Raw genomic sequence first — 23447 nt, forward strand, 5'->3', positions numbered from 1 at the left:
CAAGGAAAACACTCAAACAAGAGAGATCTCATGCTTAGATCAACCATGGTCAAGCACTCACCTCAAGAACAAGAAGTTTGGATTGAGAAACGTGGAAAACAACACCTCCAGAAGCTTCCCCTTCGATTCCAGCAACAGCTAACCCTCCTACAGCCTCAGATCTCTCCAAAATCACCAAGAACCAGCCCAGCAATCTCAGAAAACGTTTTTCTCTCTTTTCTCTCTTTCTTTTCACTCAACGGCGACAAAAAGAGACTCTGAAACCCTAAAATTCGTCCTAAGACACTTATAACTCGACTTAGGGATTTTAATTGAACCAAACCGAACCAATTCGGCAATTAAATCAAACCGGTCGAACCCAGAAATTAGTGGTGTCGATCGATGCCACTAGGGTGTCGATCGACACTCCTTCCAAAATCCCAAATTCTGGTTCGCGGATGTTACAGGATATTCTTGACGGTGGTCATAATTGGCGTCAATATGTTGCTGATTTTTCGACTGTGGTTAGTATCAATTTCCCATACTATGTATTATCTATCTTGATATACTCATTAACGAATTTCTTGTTCATATCATTGTGTTAGAATGACTGTGATGAAAACTTGGCCGGAGAAGTTGGTCTTGTACTTACCGTAAAGGTTAATGAGGTTTGCGAGTAGTTAGCCCATATTTTCATCACATTGTTTTAGTTGAACCGTCACTTACAGAATGTAGTGGTAAAGCAGACGGGAACTCATTTGCATAAATGTTCGTCATCAAAGGTGGATGAGACGAAAGAAGAGTTGCAGGTGAGAAATCTGTTTTTGTCACTTGGATGCATTTTTAGATTGGTTTAATTACCCATTGAGTCTTATATACTGAACAGGGAGACAATGTTCCTGTTGATATGATGGATGTTTTAAGGACTCCTTCGCCAGGGAGGGTAAGTTGTTTTTGTAATTTACAAACTTAATTAAAATTTCACTGTATGTATATTCATCTATCTTGTTGAAATTTGTACATACAGTTTGAGTCCAGTTGTCTGGAGATGTCGTGTTCTGTTGACGTACCAATATATGACACTGAAAGCAAACCTATTCTCACTGTAAGCATTGAAACCAATAGATTCAAACTTTTGAGACTTAAAAAACGTGGTACTAAATATAGAAAATGTCGCAGGACTCTGATGGAGTCTCCTATTTAGCTGATTTGAAGCCTATCTACGATACAGAGATGAAAGACATCGCGGGTGAAGATGAGGTAAAACCATTATCAGAATGATTATATTTCGTGATTAAAAGTTGTTTTTTTAGAAGCTTAATGTTAATAATTTTAAGGATGTTTATTGTAGAACAAAGCTAAAGAGGATGGATGTACTAACAATGAGACACCACAACCTGTGAACATTGAAAATGACATGGTTAGTATCTCTTATCCGTTTGTGTATAGTGAGGCAAAACTTCGAGTAAGATATATTATTCATTTTTGTTTCAATTTAACCGAACACATGGATGCTATTTTGTGGATAGGGCCAAATTGGATTAGTCGCTGAAGGAGTTACAATCGAGGAAAAGGTTAGTAATAGTTTATCCTTTAATTTTTTTTTGTTGATATATCATGGTATGGCCATACAAAATCGAGAAAGTGTAATTTTACGCACAAGATAGTAGTTGTGGACAGGGGGAAGTTTTCACATGGATACGTATTTGTGGATATTATTCATATGTACTTGTTCACATGGAAACAGGATTGTGGACAGGATCAAGTGTTAGGCGTCGGTGAACAGGGATGTTGTGGAGAGCAGGTGTTTAGTATTTTCTGAACTAGTGTCGTTTTTTTCTAGTAATGTTTTATATGTTCATATAATTATGCTTGTATGTACGAGGAATTAGTTGTATGGGAATATTGCTGAACTGCCGATTTGTTTTTTTAGGATTACTCTGACTGAACATATGCATTTGTTTTTTTGGATAAGGAAATATGGCAGCAGACGGCGTAGAAGATAATTTTGAAGAGAAGGTAATAACACGTCTAAAGGGAGTTTATATTTTGGTTTATTTATCTTTATGTTACCTCGTAAATGTGTTATGTTAGACCCTGTTAAGTTATTTTTTTTCTGAAACATTAGGTTATTGAAGCCTCAGAGACTATAATTAGCCTAGCCACGGAGAAAGTATGCGATGAGGTATATCTTTCACCGTTGTATATAAAAGGACGTTGTGGATACGATTGTTTTGATATCATACTACAAGTAATTTTACTGACCACATGGATATGGAATCGTGTACAGGTGAATCCTGTATCAGACCTTGTAGGGGAGTATGTTGAGGATAAGGTGATTAATATTTTTTCAATTAATTTTCTTTAGTAGAATAATATCAATGTTTGTACATTATATGGTTTAGCTAGTCACTATTATGGTTGTTAATTTGAAAAACATGAAAACGATTAGGTGAGGGTAGCGTCCGAGACCATAATGAGCCTTGCGTCGGAGAAGCTAGAGAATGAGGTACATTATTTATGTTTCACGCTTTACTTGTGGAGATGTATGTAGATGAACTAATGTTGTTTGATATTGTTTGATTAGGGAGCTATTATAGACGAAGTTCCATTGACAAACGTTGAGTCAGCTGGAGAGTCGTCTTGCGATGAAGAGGAGGTATAAATTGTGGGCATATATCTATGAATGCTTAGGGTGAAGGGATGATGTTTAGTAATATATGATATATAATCTTACAGGAAAGAGACGTGGATCCTGAAAAGCTAGTTGATGTTAGTGATTCTTCTCCTCCACAAGAGCGAAAGCGTGCTGTTTTAACTGAAGGGGAAGAAAATCTTGTTGCTGAGTTACTGAAGAAGGCCCCTTACTCTCCTTCTAATGGGCATGATTCGTTACCTCCTCTGGACACCAATCTGTTTGAATACTTTAAGAAAACTATGACTGAAGCACCTAACACGTAATTCTTGGTTTTGATTTTTATTTTTTAATGGTGTACTAATATATACTATTGTAGGTCGTTTACTAATTGTACAATTCCTTGCAGTGAACATCTTATACGTTGCAGTCACCTCATAAACAACAAGTTTTTTTTGGAACTTGCTGAACCACAGAAATGGGTGTCTACATTGGTAATACCTGTTTTATTTATAAGAATTTGTCTGTGAGTTTACTTGATTGAGTTTATTGACCTTATTTTCATTGTCTTAAACAGCATATTGAGGTGTTAGTGAGTTTTTTAAGAGAAAGACATAGATATGTCCTTGAGAAGGAGCGTTCGACTTTTGCCTCACCTTGGCTTGGGAACTTCCTTTTGCGGAAGTACAAGTCTTTTTCAGTTGCGGGGAATCGAGCGAGGGTCCAGTGGAAAGGATTATTGGACCGCTATATTCCTGGTAGTCCTTCAGACTGGTTTGTTACTATTGACACTATATATATGCCGATGATATGGCAAGACGAGCATTGGGTAGGACTCGCCATAAACCTACCAAACTGGTGCGTTTTCATCGTTGATCCCAATGTTGAATTGTATGATATAAGAAAGGTTTCGAGGTTTGTCGCTCCTGTTGTAGAGATGCTACCGTATATCATTAGGAAATTTTGCAAGCCACCTAGGTCCCAAGATCATGGTTATGAGCCGTTCAGATGGGTTAGATATGACGGCATTTATGTGAACAAGCGTTGTGGTGATTGTGGCCCGGTAGCAATGAATTTTCTTGAGATTCTTGCGAATGACAATGGAGTAGAACAGATGGCGGCAATCACAGACGAGATTGTGGATGAATTTAGAGCTCAATATGCAATAGACATCTACACTGAATTAGTTGCCCCTCTGTATACGTCAGAGAAGGAATAATTGACATTTGTTAGCGGTGTGGTCTGTGGAGTCTAATTTGTGTTTTATTAGTAGTTGTTTTTCTGTTTTAAATCCGAACTGTAAGTTTGTATTTTTAGATGTTTAACGTTTAACGTTTGGTGTAGTTATTTATGGCTTTACGTTTAATTAGATGACTAACATTGACCGCAACTATGCATCCATGGTAAATGTGAGTCCATTTTTAGTTAAGGTTTTGGTAGCCATCTGGATGCTCATTTGTGGATGTTGCACGTGTGGATGCTCAGCTTAATTTATATTTAAAGTTTGCTAGGTTGCAGAAAGTGTTTTATATAAAGTTTTATTCTCTGTTTCATGTTAGTTGGATTTCTTATCGAAAGGTATCCATATGGATGGTATTCATTAATTTTGTATCAATAATGATAATATTGCTGTCCATATGGATAGGTTCTTATTAAAATGTTAATATTGCTGTCCATATGGATAGGTTCTTATTTTGTATCAATAATCTTTTAGTTGTTTCATGTTTTATATAAAGTTTTAATCTCTGTTTCATGTTAGTTGGATTTCTTATCGAAATGTATCCATATGTATGGTATTCATTAATTTTGTATCAATAATGATAATATTGCTGTCCATATGGATAGGTTCTTATTAAAATGTTAATTTTAACGTTAACAATGTGGTTCATGGTTATGAGAATGTGTGGGGGAAGCTGTTTCCTTAGCTATAATAGTGTAAAGGAAGCTGTCTCCTTATGGGTTTGGTATCCACGTGTATGTGGGTGTCAACACAATTCAGCAACCACTGTCCACATGAATTCTTATGAGGATACAAGTTTTTGATGGTAAGGTAAGTTTTAAGAAACTGGTTAAGAAGGCGAAAAAAAATACTCCTTGCCCCCAAAACATAACTTTCTTCACAAAAAATATGCAACACCATCAAATAGGATTGGTACACGTGGAAATGTTGTGTCCTATCTGCTTGCATCTTGAACACCTATTAACTTTGACAGTGCCCGTTGTAGGTTTCTGAAATAAATCAGACTACAAGTTAATACATGATCACTCGAATGAGAGACGAATATTCTATTGTTGAATATATAGATTAAGCTTACCGGATATTCACCAACAGATGGAATTCTAGACTTCGTAGGCCTACCAGATGGCCGGCGAGACTTTGGTGGGATTAGATCCCTCCTAACAACTTCATCGGCCATACCAATATCATTGGGATGAACTTCAGGGTTGATGACTCCAGTGTAAGTAGCTGCCCATGTAGAAGTCTTATAGTACTCGTCTACAAGTGTTGTTGGAGGAATACCTTGGTGGTTGGCAGCCAGCATTGCGTGTCCACATGGGATCTTAACTCGGTCGTAATGTTTGCAAGTGCATTTTTTCAAATCCAGAAGGACATGGTGCTTCCCGTTGAACAACCCCACAATTTCATAACTCCAACTTGTCACAGTTCCAACCTTGCTTCCGTTTACGATTGACATAGTTTTTGTCAATTGTTTATCAACCTCCGGAGTTACCACCCCGTTGTGTGTAGCAGACTTTTTCCTCCTTGCACTGAACCAGCGTGTTAACATAGCCCTAATAAACTTAAGCAACTCCACTATTGGTGACGCCCTACCCTTCCATAATGCTTTGTTCAACGATTCAGCTATGTTGCTAGTCATCAGATTGTAACGGTCTCCCTGAAAATATGCGCGTGACCAATGAGCAGTGCCAATTTTATCAAGCCATTTAGAACATTCGATGTTTTTTCCTCTAATTTGTCCATAAATCGTCCGGAAAGAGCCAACTGTGTAGGCATATGCAGCATTAGTGACCAGTTTGGCAAGACCTTTGTTGTGAAATTTGGCATTCACATTCCTCGCCAAGTGGACAATACAAGCGCCATGATGAGCACGTGGAAAAACCCTCTTCTTAGCAACGTAAATGGACTAACATCTGTCAGAAATGATGGTGAGGGTATTGCTATCTGCGATTATGCGTTCAAGCTTCTCAAAGAACCAAGTCCACGAATCATCATTCTCGCTATCTACAACAGCAAACGCAAGAGGGAATACTTGAAAGTTACCATCTTGGCCACTTGCTGTCAACAACACTCCTTTGTACTTACCAGTTAGATGCGTCCCGTCCACAACAAGAACACGTCTCAGCTTACTGAACCCTTGAATGGATGCACCAAACGCCAAAAACGTGTATAAGAACCTTTCAGTACCATCTTCCTCGATTCCTGTTTTAATATCTGTTACAGTATCGGGGTTTGCGAGCTTCAAAAGATGCAAATATTCAGCCAGTTGATCATACGAATCTTCATCAGAGCCAAACAAATCGTCTGTAGCTTTTGCCACAGCCCTACGACACTTACTGTATGATGCTGAAACCTTAAGGTCCTCAAGGACCAATTGCTGCAGGTCCATTGGTACTGGTGATTTAGATGGATCGCTAAATTGTGCTTTGAAGACAGCAGCAATAACTCGAGATGTCGCCTTCTTCATGTAATTGCACCTTGTTTCAACTGGGAATGTGTGTTCCAAACATGCTTTACGTATCTCATAGTATCCATTGCTCAGTTCTTTAGCCATAATCCTCCAGTCGCATTTCACACAAGTACACTTAACAACAAAGTAGTCTCGCTTCGTCCGGGTTTGTTTAAAATCGAACTGTTTCTTAATTGCATATATGGCTAAACCTATCTGGCAATCTTCTTTGTTGGCGAATGTTTTGCCCTGGTATATGCCTTTTTCATCGTCATCAATGTGAAGATCAGGAATCACATCCCTCTCATATTCTATGTCATCAAACAGAGGAGGAATATCAAACTCCTCGTCATCAACATCAGCTAACCTCCTTTTTGGTTTAGCTGGAATTTGTACCTGTCCACTATTATGTGTCCACGCGGTCACGTTACTTTGGACAGGTTCACTAACTGCTGGGTCACCACTCTGAACGAAACCCCCACCAGAATCCATACCAAATTTCTCATCCTTTGGTAAGGATGTCCCACCGTTGACGAGAACCCTATGGTCGAAGCAGTCATTGGTGGTGCACATAATTTCTACAGGATTTGCACGACCAAAATGATCTCCCACAAAGTTCCCCCAAAATTCTCGATCATAACCTGTAGGAGTAAGAATCTCCTGAGTTGGTCCTTCTTCTTCTTCTGCGTCTGCTTCTTCTTCAGAACTATGACCACAGTCTTCAACATTACACTCAGCCTCGTTGCGAATATTGTGATTCCAGTCTTCAACATCACAACCTCTTCCCCAATACTTTGACTCTATTTCATCAACCTCAGCCAGTAGCGATGGATCAACCTGGGTGGTAGGAATTGTGGGGATTGTTGATTTGGAACCAACAGTTCCTTCCAGTTCAACATCAACATCAATTAAAGTGTTACTGGTAACAAAACTACACTTACCACGCTTCCCACTTTTACCGATACTACGACCAGCTGAAGTTCCGGCAGACACACGCTTCCCACTCTTACCATTAGTAACACCAATCTTAAAATTTTCCTCCATTTCAGAAAGACCAGCAACGACATAATCCAGTTGGCTACCAAGAGCGGCATCAAGTAATGGTGACAACTCATCATCGCTTGATCCAAAACTACATCTAGGTGACTTAGCGGAGAGAGGAATGACACGACCAGAAACAAAATCCTCTCTATTCCCTGTATTTAACTCATCTGTGATTGGAACTCTGTTTGTAGACTCTTGGAAGTTCACAAACATATTTAAATGATGGTTCTCACGAAACAATTGCTTGAAATAGTCTAAGCCAACATCGGTAGTAACCAGTACAGGAGGAGTTCTCTCAGCCGTGGTGAAAAGCATGCTGTTAGGAGGAGAGAAACTGAAACAAGCCTTCTTCTTCCTTACGCCGAATTCAAGTTTTACAGCATCCTCAAGTTCAGCTAATGTAACATTGTCGGAGAGGGGAACGACCCTCGATACGAGAAACTTATCCACCTCAAACCTCCAAACGCTATCCACCGAAGAAGCCCACTCACCGCATAGGAAAATACAATGTCCAACCTGCAACCAAGAACAGTTAATTAAATGTAATTGCAATCCACAGAAAAGAAACAAAACCCAAGATGGAATCCACAGTAAACAACCAAAAAAACGTAAAGTCAATAAAACTTACCAGGACCGCCATGTCTCCCTTATCCACCAAAACCCTACTCCTTCCTGTCTCCTTTATCCACACAAGATTTAACCTTTATATATGGAAGACTTCGACAGGTGTAAGTCATATAGCTACAGGATCAAATATTTTTAGTTAGAAATGGAAGGAGGAGATTATTTTGCTCTAACAATTTTGGTTAGAAGATATAGTTTGGTTAGAATGAGTTGAGGGGTATAATTGTATAAATTTGAAGAAAGTAAGAGAAAAAGTGCCTAGTGGACAACAAGTGTGCTAGGATGCAATAAAATGTTGGAAAAGTGTGGTAGGATGCAATTTGTCCTACATACTATTAATTACCATATATTTGTTGTATGATGTATCCAATCATCCAAATTCCAAAGAATGACAATGTAAGTTAAGGTATCAATTAGTAGAAGAAATGAGACCCACAAGTTTTGATGATTCATACAAGGATTTTTAGACTTTCGTTTTTTTTAACTGATAAACTGATAGTATTTTAACATAGAGTGATAATTTGTGTAAAAAAACTGCAGAATTGCACAAATGTCAAATGGTGACGATATATATTTCTTTTTTTTTTTAAACGTGTGAAAGTGTGTGAATTGAATGAATTAAGACGCGAATCCAGAAAATTCGATAAAATGTCCCTTTGGATGATTTAAAAGAAAGAAAGATGCCGAGGTTTATACTTTATACCCTTTTTTCTTTCAAAGAATATTCCAGGGACCCCTTGATTCTTTTGACCAATTTGCTTATTTTTAACTCTTCTTTTTTCTCTTTCTTTTGCACTTAATTCGAAACTACTACTAGTATTTAAAAATAGATCAACAAAAGTGGCAATTGTCAAACTAATAATAGTAGTACGATCATGGAAAATGGAAAATATATTATATAAGATCATGAAGACCCAAACGTCCCCACGTGTTGTTGTCGTTGACAATCTTGACCTGGACGGTTTGATGATATCATCGGTGTGTAAAAAAATGATTATAAGAAAATAAACTATATCCAATCTTCATTTTATTAAAGAAAATTCGTTTCGATTCAAATCTATAATTTCTATATATATATAAAAAAATGGTGTAATGAGCCATCAAAAAAAAATCCCTTCAGTACAGAACATTGAATAACTTTAAATACCATCTCTAATAACCATAAGTGGATAAATAAAAAAGCATGCGAGTGTATGAAACTGAAAAATAAAAAAAGCATGTGTGTGTGTGACAATCTCACCCACAGATAACGAAGAAAAATAAAATAATGAAAATGAAAGAGAAGAAGAAGAATATAACCAAGAGATATTCCCCCCGAAAGAAAGACAACACATCACACTAATAAAAAGGATATTCTAAAAAGAAACCTTCAGAATATTCTCTTTATTTTATGCTTAATCCCTCTTTTTTTATATAATCTCCCTTAACCTCCTCTCTTTCTTCTTCCCATCCTCATTTTTTTTTCTAATTCTCAGAAATAAAAAAAAACAAGAACAACAAGAAAATGAAGTTTGGTAAGAGTCTAAGCAACCAGATCGAGCAGACACTTCCTGAATGGCAAGACAAGTTCTTGTCTTACAAAGACCTCAAGAAACGTCTCAAACTCATCCCTTCCAAATCCTCCCTTGATCGTCCGGTTAAACGTCTCCGTCTCGATCCTTCCTCCTCCGCCGGTGATGATGATTTCTCCCTCGGTATGTCTAAAGAAGAGATCAGTTTCATCCAGCTCTTAGAAGACGAGCTTGAGAAATTCAACAATTTCTTCGTTGAGAAAGAGGAAGAATACATCATCAGATTAAAGGTACCACCATAACCAATATTAACAAATTCGATTCCGGTTATTCGATTAGTCTAATTTGTGTTGTTGGTTTAAAAAAAAAACAAAACAGGAGTTTAGAGATAGGATTGCGAAAGCTAAAGATTCAATGGAGAAGATGATTAAAATCAGGAAAGAGATTGTTGATTTCCATGGCGAAATGGTTCTTCTTGAGAATTACAGTGCTCTTAACTACACTGGTACACATTCTCAAAACCCTTAATGTTACTTGAACATCAAGATTCATCATAAAAATGTTGAGATGTGTGTTTTTGGTTTTTTGTTGGGAAAAACAACAGGATTGGTTAAGATACTAAAGAAGTATGACAAACGAACTGGTGATCTCATGCGCTTGCCTTATATCCAAAAAGTGCTTCAGCAACCTTTTTACACTACAGACTTATTGTACAAGCTTGTTAAAGAATCCGAAGCAATGCTTGATCGGTTCTTCCCTGTTAACGAAACAGAGTCTGAGAATATCATCCAAGCTGAGCTCTCTGAGCACAAGTTCATGGAGAGTCTCCACATGAAGAGTACGATCGCTGCTTTGAGGGTTTTGAAGGAGATCAGGAGTGGTAGCTCTACGGTGAGCGTGTTTTCGTTGCCGCCGCTTCAGTTAAACGGGTTAGACGAGACTTGGAAGAAGATTCCGTTGATGGAGCAAGAAGCTAAATAGAGTTTGAGTGTGAGGAGGGGCACTACACTCTTTTGCCACTTTTTCTTCTTTTTTTTACACGATAGAAAAGCTAACAAGATTAAATCAGATGTTGTTATTATCATCAATGTACACACAAAAAGGCAGGAAGAAACGATGGGATCTGTTTCTGTAGTTACACAATGTAACTTTGTTTCTGTGTTTGGTTGTAGTATTTGATGTAATATATATCATCACTTCAGATTAATTATTGATTTTCTTCCTTTCCAATTCCATTGTGTTGGATACTATACAACCACAATATCAGAAACTACAGATGATGACTTCAAAGTGTAGCCAAACCGATGTCGATGTCTGAAATTATTACAACCTACATGTGTGATATAGTTCAACAGATCTAGCTCCTTCAATTGTAATTTGAGGTCTAAACTTACTTTACTTTTTACTTCTTGATCGTTTAGTTAGTGACTGGCATGAAAGATTAGAGAGTTTTTTTTACTGGCAAAATAGATGAATTAAAGCATGTTCTCATAAATGATACAATGATTCGATACAACACCAAAACCAAATACCAACACAAACTCTTAAGAAACTGAAATGCAGAAAAAGTGAATTAAAAACGTTAAGTGAAGAAGATAGTAGAGAATTCATGGACGGTTTTTGATATTTGGTAGTTGCCTACACAAAACTTCAGTCAAAGCCTTCCTTTTGCACGGAGGAGACCCATCATACCGAGCAATCAATCAGAGACTGTCATACTTAGATCAGAAGCTTCTCAATAGCATCCTGCAGGATTTACAAAAATAAAATGATTAACCAATTATAAAGACATGTGAGAATCAATGATGGTTTATAAACAGAGGACAAGAGTAAGGGCTAAAGTTTACCTTGAGCGACTGGATCTGTGCTTTCAATTGACTAGCTTCGTTTGATGTGACTGAACAAGCGATGACTGGTCTTGTAACACCACAGGCTCTTCCCAAGGCTTGCTTTGAAGGCACAAACACATACGGAACATTCTGCATATTCAATCATTCACAAAGGGAACATTAATCCAAAAGAACATCAATCAATTTCTGAATCAAACAAATAAGCTAAACACAAGCATAAAAGTTGCGTCCAGTAACAAAAAGTCAGAAGAAACATCAAGAAGTTGGCACTTATAGACTTCCTAGTGGGATATGAGAGTTTAGTTAACAAAATGATACAAAACTTGACTAAGTATAAACACAAACTAATCAAACTAACAATCAAGACTATTTCAAAGTAAGTAGTTCAAAAAAGACCTACAAACTCTGCTATAATGACGAAACAATATAGTTTGCAATTCTCAAAAGAGAAGTCAACTCTGCTATAAAGAATAAAGAACAAACCTTATCCTCAGCAAGTAAGGGTAGATGAAGAAGAATCTCTAGAGGCTCTGCATCTGCAGCCATAACCACAAACTCGGAGATTCCACGGTTAAGTGTCTTCGTAGCTGTAAACGATAACAAAAGTCAATTACAATCACTAGGAACAAGTTCATAAATTACCCAAAAAACGCTAAAAATTAACAGAGATGAGCATATAATATAAAAGATACCTTCGTTAGCACCCTTCTTGAGCTGCTTGTAGTTAGTAGCTTGTTGAACAAGATCAAGAATCGTTATCGATAACTGAGCATCTGCAAGCGGATACGCTTTAGGGTTTACGGCCTCTCCTGTCTGCAATAATTAAAGGAAAGAAAAACAAAGTCAAGACCCAAATCAAACAATCAACAAGAAAGATTCCTTCTTCGATAACAGTAGCAGATGTAATCGAAAAAAGAAGAGAGCAAGAAGAGAGAAGAAGAAAGTACCATCTTCGCTGAGTCTAGGGTTTGAGAGAGGATTAGGGTTTTAGAGGGGACGAGTTTCTCGGCTTAAAGATTCTGAAAGGATATATATGTAGGCTTAAGGTTTGTTACTTATATGCGTGTTTTTATATATACACAATTCTAATGGGCCTGCGGTGATATACTTCGGCCCATGAGTTCATTAAAACCGACAGAAACTCAACTAATGTGGTTTTTTTAGTTTGGAAAAATAAACCAAACCAAAGTACTGTACTTGCTTTATCGACGGAAGTGGTAATAATATTTAGTTTCAAGAAAATAAGTCTTTTGCCCAAAAGTGTGTATTTTTACTTGGTCTATATACATACTACATAGAATGATGTAACTTGCAAGGCTTATTATTATCACCCATGTTCTTCTTATAAAACTGATCTATTATCCAAATTGATTGTCACTGATAGTTAGAACTTACTAGCACAACAACAATCTTTCAATAGGGCCTGAATTTATTGACTGCTGCTCTCATAATTAGTTCTATTAATTTGACAAACGTGAAGCTATGTATGTGATCACTCACTTCTTTTGCAAAACAAAAAAGCCTGTGTTGTAAGGGCTGACTCCAATGTCGTATGTTCCATATATCAAAAGCAACACACGATCGTACCAAATACAAGACCATACCCATAATCCAAAGAGAATAATATTCTACGCTTTCAGTTTCCTCAACCCCTTGGAATCTTTTGCATACAGGAAAATGAGCATCTCAAAGAAGTAAAATCTACATGAACCGGTTCTGTGAGAAGTTGACACTTAAAAGAAAATGATCGATACGCCCATCATGAAGCATCCCGCGGAGACCCAAGGACTCAAACGCTCGCCTGTTACAATTGATATGACAAATAAAATTATTTAATCAACAGAATGTTTGGCTATCATAAATTAACCACAGTAACTGTTGGATGACATAGCCTGAGACTTATGAGTTCACTATGTGCCATCATGCATGTGCTTCCATAGGAGGTTTTAAGGATTAGAAGCCGTTTGAATTAAAGTTCAATGAATTAGTAGCTGCACTGATTACTAGGAAATTCTTACTCCTAGAGAGTCTATCATTAGCCTCAATTTGAACATATGCAAAGAGGGGATTGTTCAACACAATGTTTTCTGCAAAGGAATTGAATAAAAACAAAAACAAATACTGAGCCTACCTATTCTAGCAGCTTTCCAAAAGAATCCTCGGAACCTGCAAATAAGGAAGCATAATAATGTTCAAGTAGTTTTCATCATTAATATCTATAAAACAAAGAGATGAATGGGGGGCACTATGATGAAGAACCAGCTGCAATGCAATGTAAAATATGCAGAGAAATACTTGAAAGCATCTACAATTTGGTCAAAGAGTGGCATATGTGTTCTGGGTTTCGGGAACCAATACGATGTGAATCAAATTCAGGAATAAAAAAGGAGAATAAAGGTGGGTACAAACCCAGTTTTCTGCTCCAAAATAGCAGGGAACTGCATCTTCAGATAAGTGCAAGTGCAGATCACAAGCAGCACCACCGTCAGGAATGAATGGAAATTGAACAAAGCTGACTGTGATTATCCCAAAGATAAAAACAAAACTCTTAGCTCGCTCAAATCGTTGAGATAAACAAAATTTCACAATGGACCTGAGAATGCAATATATTACCATTGTATCTGATCACCGAAGCACTTCAGAAGCTACTAATTGTGCCTCCTTGAATCTGAAATAACCAGATGAAACAATGATATGGATCATATGAGAATCGATTCGAAGACAGACAAGAAGAATCATAACTACACAAACAAAAAATCATCAAAAAAAACCTAACAATTCAATTCCATCACCACCAAAAAATCAAAGGGAAGGCTCATCTGTTAGTCACTTCTAAATCAGATTAAATAATCGTCGGAGTATAATTATCAGATCGTGTAGCGAATCTAACTCCATAACCTTCATATCTTTGTACTAAATCAGGTGACGCGAGAAAGAGAGCAAATCAGAAAACTGTGATAAATTAGAAAGAATGGGAAAAAGCAAACCTGAAGTTGAGCTGAAATCGATGCTAATGGCAAAAGAAATTAGGGTTTCGAAGCTTGAATCTAGCAAAAAGATCAGCGAGGATTTGGATCCGAGGAGAGACCGACGAGAGAAAACGTTCGCGTGAGAGTTTTTTTTTCTGATTTTTCCTATTCTACCCCTCTCTTCCTTTATTAATGAAAGAACAAAAAAGTTGATATTACTGTTTTATAATTTTATTTATAAATTGGGCCAAACTTTAAAATCCAAGAACAAGTATTATTTTGTTTGGGAGCTTCACTAACCATTGAGATTCTTATATAATCTTGAAACAAAAACATGTTCTCTCATTGTATTTCTTTCACTTACAATCTCTCTAAAGCATTGCGACCAGTACCACATAAGTTGATCAAATCCATGAGAACAGAGTACAAGACATCGAGAGACAAATGACCTAACAACTTGCGACTTTCCGATACTCCTTCCCTCTCCTCTGTGCAGCCGTTCTCCATCACTAGCCACCACGAGATACATCCCTTTGCGTCTTCCGGGTTTACTTGCGCCACGAGGCTCACTCTCTCCCCTTCCACAATCTCTAACGCTAGAGATAGAAAATCCCGGCTCGCTTTTGTCCCAACCGTTCTCGCTTCCTCCAGTAGCCAACACACTATCTGGCTCGCCACCTTCTCAAATTTGTTATCAAAAACACATCAATAAAGAAATGTTGCTATAGACATGACCAACTTTAGGGCAAGAATAGATTGCCTAAGCATACCTGCTGGAGGATCATTACTGGAAGGTCGGCCACGTCACACTCGTATTTGTTCATAGAGAATAAATTGCAGGAACTGCTTTTCAGTAGGCCAACCACATTGGGCGTGCATTCTGCTTCAACACTGATACAATCATCTTTCACCACCACTTTTGTCCGGAATTGTGTCTTAAGATTCCTCTTACCATCTGGAGACTGAGTTTCAGAATTTCCTTGGGGGATGATTGATGGAGGAACAGTCATGAAGACAGTCCATGATGATGTCCGAGAATTCCATGTAGGATGCGATATTAGATGAAGATACGGGACCTTGCAGACCTGTTTGACAAGAAAGCAACAATTATTAGAAAAGCATGATCTAAGATGACAAGAAGTTTCTCGATAGAAAATGATCATCGCAACAGGAAAAATACCACGCTTTCAAGATGCACAAGAACTCTATTTGAGAAGATTCTATGAGTCAAAGATAAGCAGAAATGATCAAGAAGTCCGGAGTTGCTGTCCTTTTCTGTTTGGTTGGATGCTCGGATACTTTTAGACTTGGGCTGATCTTTAGCTTTTCCAAAGGCATGCTCATGAAAAATTTGTTGCAAGTATATTTCATAGCTGGCACGACTAGGGAACCCTAACTTCTTCAAGCGAGAGTCTCCATCTTCTGATGGTTCTGTTCTGCCAGAAGATTCAATGAGCAAGGTTGCAGAGTCCGACTTCTTGATGCTCGCATTTTTGCCTGATGGGTGAAGAGATACAAACAACGAAGCTCCTTGGCCTATGCTCATTTCCATAAAATTTTCTCTTATTCCACTAATGTTGAATCCCACACCTTCATTGAATGCTTCGCGATTTAGCATGTCAAACAACTGGTAAGAAGACCAATGAAGTGAGAAATTGCCATGCAGAGATATACCAACGGTAGTACAAGATATATGACAAAAATATCACCTGCTCAGCAAAAATCGATTTATGCACCTCCCTCAATAGCGAATGAGTTTCTTTAACATATTTGTCGTCACTTGCGGACTGCATTTCTGATGTTCCAGGGACATCCTGACCAGTAACGGAGTCTATGTGCTCATCAGACTTGTTTGGGTTGTCAATCGGATTTAAGCCAACAAACCCAAACCGAAGAGAGTACCATGAATCTTGGGGTACATTAATGGCCAGCATACCAGCTGAATCATGATCAACACGAATAGTGGACAGTGTAGATGGGCGAAAACCAGAAGTCGGGTCATATAATGAACTGTCAGAAAGATCAATGGTGAAGCCCTCATTGCTGGCATTTGAAGCAAGCATGCGCTGTCGCTTGACTTTCCAGTTCCGCTGCAACCTATAAGCTTGTCATCATAGCAAAAATAAGCCTTTGTATGAATCAATCAATCTATATTCTGGAGGCTGAAGTCTCTTATCATTTTCTGCACATTATAAACAATATCCACGGAAATTCTCTAATCTGTGTTGGCATAGTCCTAAGAAGTCACTACACAACAAAATGGATGTTCCTGAAGTACTGGTGTAGGCAGGGTACAGCAATAGAGATGGTGTAGAAGTCCAAATTTTTTTTTTCACATTAAACAAGAATACTATAATGGTTCAACACGTATCATAGTCATAAGTCATAACATATTACGATACCTATGAGCCAATCATCTAAAAAACAACAGACATAACTATGACACTGTAAGCTAACTAAAACTAGCATCAACTAAGCAAACGGCAAATTCTTAAAGCTGCAAAATGGCATTAAGAAATATAAAGGTTGGCCTAAAGTTTCAAGTTCACAAAATAAGGGATGGAAAGTTTATTAGCAAACACTCGAACCTGATAAGAGCCCCATAAAACCTTGCTTCGCGATTGATCTTCTGCTCTAAAGCTTTTGCTGATTGCTTAAAGTATTTTCCTAAATTCTGCAGAGAGAACAGGTATTCAAAAGTGACATAAACATACTTATATAGTTAAAAGCTCTTTAGGTAAGCAAGTTCATTTATTGCGAATAGTTTGTCAGGACACAAAAAAAGTGTCTAACTGATACAATTACCAGAATCCTTCCATCTTTAAGCAAAGTTAATTTGCACATAAGAAAGTAAGCAACTGGTTACCCGGTAGCCTTGTAACTTGGTAGCAGTAGACACAGCAAGATCCGAGAGAATCTCATTTGGCATAGGCTTAGGTCTAGTCATCCCAGCAACTGTTACTGCATCATTTGCTTGGACCTACAAAGATAAAACCAGAACAATGAATCACCCCCAAATCACTTCAGCCTTATGTGTATGATTGCAACCTTTTTGAACACAGTAAGAAATTGTTGTTCAAAAATTCTTTGATTAAAGAACTCTAGTCATACAAAGAATTGTTGCATCCATCTCAAGAGCATATAGAATATGAACATTCCCAAGATTCTCATCTAATATCAACAAAAGCATCAGAGTTGTACTCACAGTATCAATAAGGTCTATGATGACAGAGAGCTCCTGATGAGCCAATTGCAAATTCTCAACCATACCCTTCCACTTCCATTGCTCCGAGGTATCCTTAGAGCTCTTCTTCTGCTTCTTCTTCTTCAGCTCATCTTCTTCTTCCAACGCCCACGCGAAATCTATTCTCCGAATCAACGACACTCTCTTATCATCGTAACCAACATCACTACACAGTTAAAAAAAAAAAAGGAATCATTCAGAAACAAAATCAATCTGTGAAGATCATCATGGTCTCGTCTCTCAAACCATAAGACAAAAACTCTTACGAAGGGAAATGCTCGGCGCCATTTTCTTCGATAGATTCCAATCGTTTAATCGGAAGCCTGTCTAAAGAGATCTCCATGTCGTTGTCCATTTTTTCCGGTGAAACCCCAATTTTTTCTAGGTCGACGGTGACAGTCCCGGCCAAAACGCTAAATCACCGCTACAATTCGGTTTATTTTAGATTTTAGATCTAATAATTTCGGGTCGAAAATTTTCCGGATCTTTGTTTCGGGTAAAGCCCATAAAAGCCCATTTAGTAACGATACGTTGTCGGAATGTGCAAAAGACGACTCCACTCCTCCTCTGTAAAACTAAAACCCTTTCATTTGGTTTCTTGGGTTATCGATCGCTTCCTCTTCATAGTCGCCTTCGAATTCGCAGGTATCTTCCTGTTGTTCATTTTTATTCGATCTCGCTTTATGGATCTATATAGGGTTTTGCTCTCAGTTCTTTCTCTTGTGGGATTCGACTTAGTTCGTTAAAGATCGATGCTTTAGATTCGTTTTACTCTCTTCCATCATCGGACTAACCAAGAATTGCAATTTCGGAACAATTTTTGGGTAGATTAGTAGAAATGAGATGTTTTAGAGGGTTAAATCTTTAGTTTTGAATCTCAAAGCTGAATACTTTTAAGAGTTCTCTGTTCATTTTCATCTAATGGGCTTTTTTGTGTTGCTCTTGGTTGTGGTTTGCAGAGTGAGGAAAAATGAAGGTGAGATCATCTGTGAAGAAGATGTGTGAGTTTTGTAAAACAGTGAAACGCCGTGGACGTGTCTATATCATTTGTTCTTCCAATCCTAAGCACAAGCAAAGACAGGGATTCAGCACCTTTGCTTTTGAAGGATTCACACCTTCCCCATTGTAAGTGAATCTTGTATGATCTGTTTTTCGCTTTTGAGTAATTAGGTGTCTCTTTGGAATTCTTGATGGGTTTAATACAGTGTGTATGTCGTTCTTGAAGATGGGTACAAATATAGTAAAGAGCCAAAGCTTTGCTTTCATTTTGACCATTTTAAATCACTTAATGCCTGAAATTGTTTCTTATTCAATGGAATTTGGGTCGCTAGTATGAGAAATTTTATGTTTGCTTAAGACTTTAATCTTTTTTTGGATGGTTTTCGTTGATCCAGAGAGTCTATTGAACAGTTGCCAAAATGCAATTTTGTTTACGAAAATATATTCGTTCAGTTTCACTATAATGGAACATCACACTAACACTATCACAGAGAAGCATGAATCATATGCATTTGTTTTGCTTTACCGAGTTGAAAGTAATAAGAAAGTTACTAATATAAGTATTGTTTGATTATAATTGATAAAAACAGGTTTTCTGAGTCGATTGCTAATCAAGAGGTGGTGAGGCTTCCTGGTCAGGGCGTATCAGCCGGTCTGGCAGCACTTTTACACAAAAGGCCTATGCCAGCTGCGGTTTTTGGATGGAGGGCAGGTCTTTCATCCATTCTCTTCAAACAAGGGAATTAGAATGTTAACTAGCATTTCCTTCTGTTGTATCCCAGTTTCTTCCTATTTCTGGTATGGTGAAACATTATTGTATATCTCAACACTTTTAGTTTGGTCAGTCATGGGCTCGTTCTAGACCCGCTTGATTGTACCTGAACAAAGAGATATATTATGACAACACTGCACTGTTTGATTTTAGGGTTTTCTATGGAGCCTATGTTGCTCCAACTTTTATTGAACGAGAGGGATCAAATAAGAGTTTTTTTCGACTGGACAACTCTTGTTGACTTGTACAACAATATTAGAAGTAAAAAAACTCATCCTACAACTATTGCTCAAGGTTTATGATCTTTTCCTAGATGTCATCAACTTAATGGTATAATTGTTGTTTCAATGGCAACGAATCACAAGTGCTTCCTTTTTTTTTAGCGTTGTCAAGGAAATATGTAGACTCGTTCCGAACCACCGAAATAGACTTTTAAGTGAAAATGAATGGTGAAAAGATTCACATCCACTATCGATTATTTAGGTGGCAGTTGAATATGTAACTATGTGGTTGAATTGTATTCACCACGAACCGAACCAAGTAGTTTGAAATATGTTGTCATTTGCACCTATGTTTATAATGACATTCCAGAAAATTATATAAAATGAGGCTGCAGAAAGCACACCCACTAGATGCGAATCAAATACAAAGAAGTAGTAGAGAGATGAAGAAAGGGAGACGAAGACTTCTAACGACAAGGACACCTTCTCTTTCTCCACCGTTGAGCACTCGGCTCGTTGGTCCTACACATTTCAATTTTTTGGACAGTTCTACTTTTGGACATAAAAACTTCTTTTATTACTTTTTGTTTTAGTTCCCTCCTCAGTCATATCGTTAACAGCTTGACTCCAAGAAAAAGAAAAAAACTCACCTCACCAATAATTGAAATGCCTTTCCGTAATTTCTAGTATTGTATTATTGAGCTGCAATTTTAACCAATTGATATCGAGAGAGAAGAGGATCGTAGTTGTGTTTCTTTCGCAGGAAACAAAAAAAATACGAAAGTGATAATTAAACAGGATAATTTTTCAAAGGTTCAGGATATCGTACCAATTAAAATTAACATGATCTTAATAGCTTTCATATGTTAGGTGGACCATGTGACGTAAAGCTCACGGTTGGTTTTCTTTCATCATGGAGTTCTTTGAATTCTAGTTTAAATGTTAAGATCACAGCTCTTCTTGCAACGCTACTTTCATAATCTTAACTACTTCTTTTTTTCTTCTTCTTAAATTGAGAGTTTCGGATTTATAATTAGATGTAGTTAAATTGATTTAGTGACACTTCTTCACATTTTAAAAATATATTTAATTTGGTTTTTCAAATACAAAAAGATTGAAACAGTAAAGCTAAATAATATGTTTTCAGATTACATAGTAATAAGGTTCTGTATATTGTTTTTTTTTTTTTGGGTAGGCACTGTATTGTTTTTTTTGTATCAATGTTAGATATTTAAATTATTGTCAGAAATTACAAAGAAATATATAAGTAACGGAGTAAACCAAAAGTTAAAGAGAAAAACAAAAACTACAACATAATACAACAACGAAACACAAGAAAAAAAACAACCAACGAGCAGAGTACATAAATTATGTTTACAAATAATAGTATATTTATTTCTTAAAACCTACACTTTTGGTAACTTAAATTAGTTGTACTATTTACTAATTTTACTTTACATCAAAGTGAGAAATCTGCATCACAGATCAAAAAACAAAAATTGTTATCAACTTAGAATGGGACCCCAAAAGAATCAAAGATAGAAATGGTTTTATGGGCAAAAATCGTCAATTAGCTTTTGTGAGAGCCACATGGAATCGTATAAATAAATTGTACTATCAAAAAGGTGACCCACCCACCCCAATTGATTTGATTCCCTCATTTTCATATACTAATTCCAATTAATTTTATTTGTAAAACAATTAGTATATTTCCTTTTCGAAAAAAGAAAGTAATTTGTATCTTTCGCAATAATAATACATAACGTTGTGAAAAATAAACGAATCTACCGTACATCTGTAGAGATGCGCATTTCAATATTTTGTCACGTGTCATTTGTTAAAGATTTTGGCCGTGAACCAATTTATTTATTAAGGTCACTGCCGTCCACTTGCAGTTCCGTCTTCCGCGGACCTTCGCGAACCAAAAATATCAAAAACAGTCTTTAACTTGTGCCGCGTTGATTCGTTTATCACTCTCACGAGAGAGTTTAGCTCTCAAATCGTCCTCTACTACTACTCGTACTACTAACTAACAGAGCCGAATACTAATACACGCACACCAATCAGACACAAGCAAAGTCAAATTAAAAATCATTTTAGTTGCACAACTTGTGGAGAATAATAAGGTTACGAGAGAAAAGAAAAAAAATCTATTTTAGTTAACCAATTTTTTAATTTTTAAATTAAACATCCACCACGTGATTAAAAACTAATCAACGGCTGAGATTGAGTTTCGCTTCACCTGCCCACTCTCTGTATATAAAAAGCATCGTCTTCACTACTTCTCATCCCCAGCTCACACACACCGATAAACCTGGAAAACAACAAATCTTGATCTCTTCTTCTTCTTCTTCGTTCAACAAGAATCTCAAAAACACAAATCAAGAAAAGATGCTTCTACGAAGCGCTTCAACCCCACTTCTCAATTCCTTGGTTCATGTCTCGAGTCCAAGAGAATCACCGATCGAAGCTGCTGAATCTGTTCATCAGATTCAACGTCACAGATCCATAACACTCTCTGCGTCTTCTTCCTCTTCTTGTTGTTACAGCCCGATGTCTTCACACTCTAACGACGAATCCGCTAGGAGGATGAAAAGAACGGCGTCGGAGAGCGATCTACGACATTTGACATCGTCGAAACCGCCGGTGAGTGGTAAGTTTTTGACCGGTGGTGGTGGTGCTTTGATGGAGGATACGGAAGAAGGTATCGGATTTGGTCTTGGTCTTGGCCTTGGACTTATACGTACGTCGTCTTACGATGGTGATTTGGGGATGAGTTGGGATTTGGAGGAAGATACTGAGGTTGCTGGTGGTGGTGGTGGTGGGATGTTTCACGGTGGAGGTAAAGGGAGGAGTGGTGGTAGATCTGAAGGTGGTGGCGATGGAGGAGATGATAATACAGATGTTCATTATCGTAAGATGATTGAAGCGAATCCTGGAAATGGGATCTTTCTTAGCAATTACGCTAAGTTCTTGAAGGAGGTACAGTTTTATGAAAAAAAGTTTGACTCTTTTGTCTTTCTTAGATCTGAATTGAATTGGATCTTTAATTTTGGGGATTGTCAAATTGAGATGTGTGTCATTGTATGATTGAAACAGGTTCGGAAAGATTACTTGAAAGCAGAGGAGTATTGTGGGAGGGCTATTTTGGTGAGTCCTAATGATGGTAATGTTCTAGCTATGTACGCTGAGTTGGTTTGGAAGATTCATAAGGATTCATCTCGTGCTGAGACTTACTTCAATCAAGCTGTCGCTGCTGCTCCTGAGGACTGGTAAAGAAAGATTCAAACTTTATCAAGCTCCCTTCTTGTTGGGGCTTTTGTAAGTAACTGTGTGGCTCTTGTGCTTAAGTTCTGACTAGCGTTACTTGTTGTTATTTTGCAGTTATGTACAAGCTTCGTATGCTCGATTTCTTTGGGATTCTGAAGAGGAAGAAGAAGAGGAGAAGGAAGAGAGACATGATGAAGAACTTGAGCATCAAACTTCTCGAATGAGTTTCTTCACCGGATCTTCTCCAATCACGGCCATGTCTTAAACTCTCGTGGTCGGCATTACCAATCCAGTCCTTTTATAGATTTAGAGAAACGTGTTACCGTCTACGAACTTATCTAACCCTTTCGTTTAATGTGAATTCTTTAATCAAGTCTCTATGGGGGGGTGTCTCGATGCTTGGTGTTCAAAATTGGTCTCAGTTGTAGTAATAACACCGCTGGAAGTAAAATAAGATATGGAATAAAAGTTTTGCTTTTTCAGTTTTTTGATGGATGTGACTTTGCCTATGGAGGAGAGGAGACACATAACGAAGTTAGGCTATATATCTATTTTTAGATGAAACTGACCGGTCTAGAACTAAAGCATGCACACACCAAACCTATTACAGTGGAGATTGGAGAACAACCCATGAAGACGA

The 23447-nt window shown here is 37.5% G+C and overlaps 6 protein-coding genes across 6 annotated transcripts; 3 read left to right on the top strand and 3 right to left on the bottom strand.

The window, feature by feature from the left end:
* On the top strand, positions 9401-10705 carry LOC104770397 (SPX domain-containing protein 1). The gene is made up of 3 exons (XM_010494820.2): positions 9401-9772; positions 9861-9987; positions 10087-10705. Exons 1-3 carry the CDS (start codon positions 9476-9478, stop codon positions 10461-10463), a joined length of 801 nt encoding a protein of 266 aa, XP_010493122.1. The 5' UTR covers positions 9401-9475; the 3' UTR covers positions 10464-10705.
* Positions 10954-12369, bottom strand: LOC104770398 (NHP2-like protein 1). Its single transcript, XM_010494821.2, has 5 exons — positions 12280-12369; positions 12025-12145; positions 11816-11919; positions 11330-11461; positions 10954-11228 (listed from the first exon to the last, which is right to left on the bottom strand). Exons 1-5 carry the CDS (start codon positions 12280-12282, stop codon positions 11202-11204), a joined length of 387 nt encoding a protein of 128 aa, XP_010493123.1. The 5' UTR covers positions 12283-12369; the 3' UTR covers positions 10954-11201.
* On the bottom strand, positions 12816-14481 carry LOC104770399 (protein kish). The gene is made up of 5 exons (XM_010494822.2): positions 14320-14481; positions 13946-14000; positions 13742-13848; positions 13464-13498; positions 12816-13133 (listed from the first exon to the last, which is right to left on the bottom strand). Exons 2-5 carry the CDS (start codon positions 13946-13948, stop codon positions 13066-13068), a joined length of 213 nt encoding a protein of 70 aa, XP_010493124.1. The 5' UTR covers positions 13949-14000; positions 14320-14481; the 3' UTR covers positions 12816-13065.
* On the bottom strand, positions 14593-17980 carry LOC104770401 (mediator of RNA polymerase II transcription subunit 17). The gene is made up of 8 exons (XM_010494823.2): positions 17812-17980; positions 17507-17711; positions 17168-17281; positions 16890-16975; positions 16011-16398; positions 15482-15928; positions 15072-15386; positions 14593-14979 (listed from the first exon to the last, which is right to left on the bottom strand). The coding sequence occupies exons 1-8, from the start codon at positions 17898-17900 to the stop codon at positions 14662-14664; spliced, it is 1962 nt and encodes a 653-aa protein (XP_010493125.1). The 5' UTR covers positions 17901-17980; the 3' UTR covers positions 14593-14661.
* Positions 18085-19549, top strand: LOC104770402. The gene is made up of 3 exons (XM_010494824.1): positions 18085-18190; positions 18505-18670; positions 19135-19549. Exons 2-3 carry the CDS (start codon positions 18516-18518, stop codon positions 19289-19291), a joined length of 312 nt encoding a protein of 103 aa, XP_010493126.1. The 5' UTR covers positions 18085-18190; positions 18505-18515; the 3' UTR covers positions 19292-19549.
* Positions 21817-23293, top strand: LOC104770403. The gene is made up of 3 exons (XM_010494825.2): positions 21817-22519; positions 22637-22809; positions 22922-23293. Exons 1-3 carry the CDS (start codon positions 21929-21931, stop codon positions 23070-23072), a joined length of 915 nt encoding a protein of 304 aa, XP_010493127.1. The 5' UTR covers positions 21817-21928; the 3' UTR covers positions 23073-23293.

This window comes from Camelina sativa, chromosome 20 (genome assembly GCF_000633955.1).
Source record: "Camelina sativa cultivar DH55 chromosome 20, Cs, whole genome shotgun sequence".
Lineage (NCBI taxonomy): Eukaryota > Viridiplantae > Streptophyta > Magnoliopsida > Brassicales > Brassicaceae > Camelina > Camelina sativa.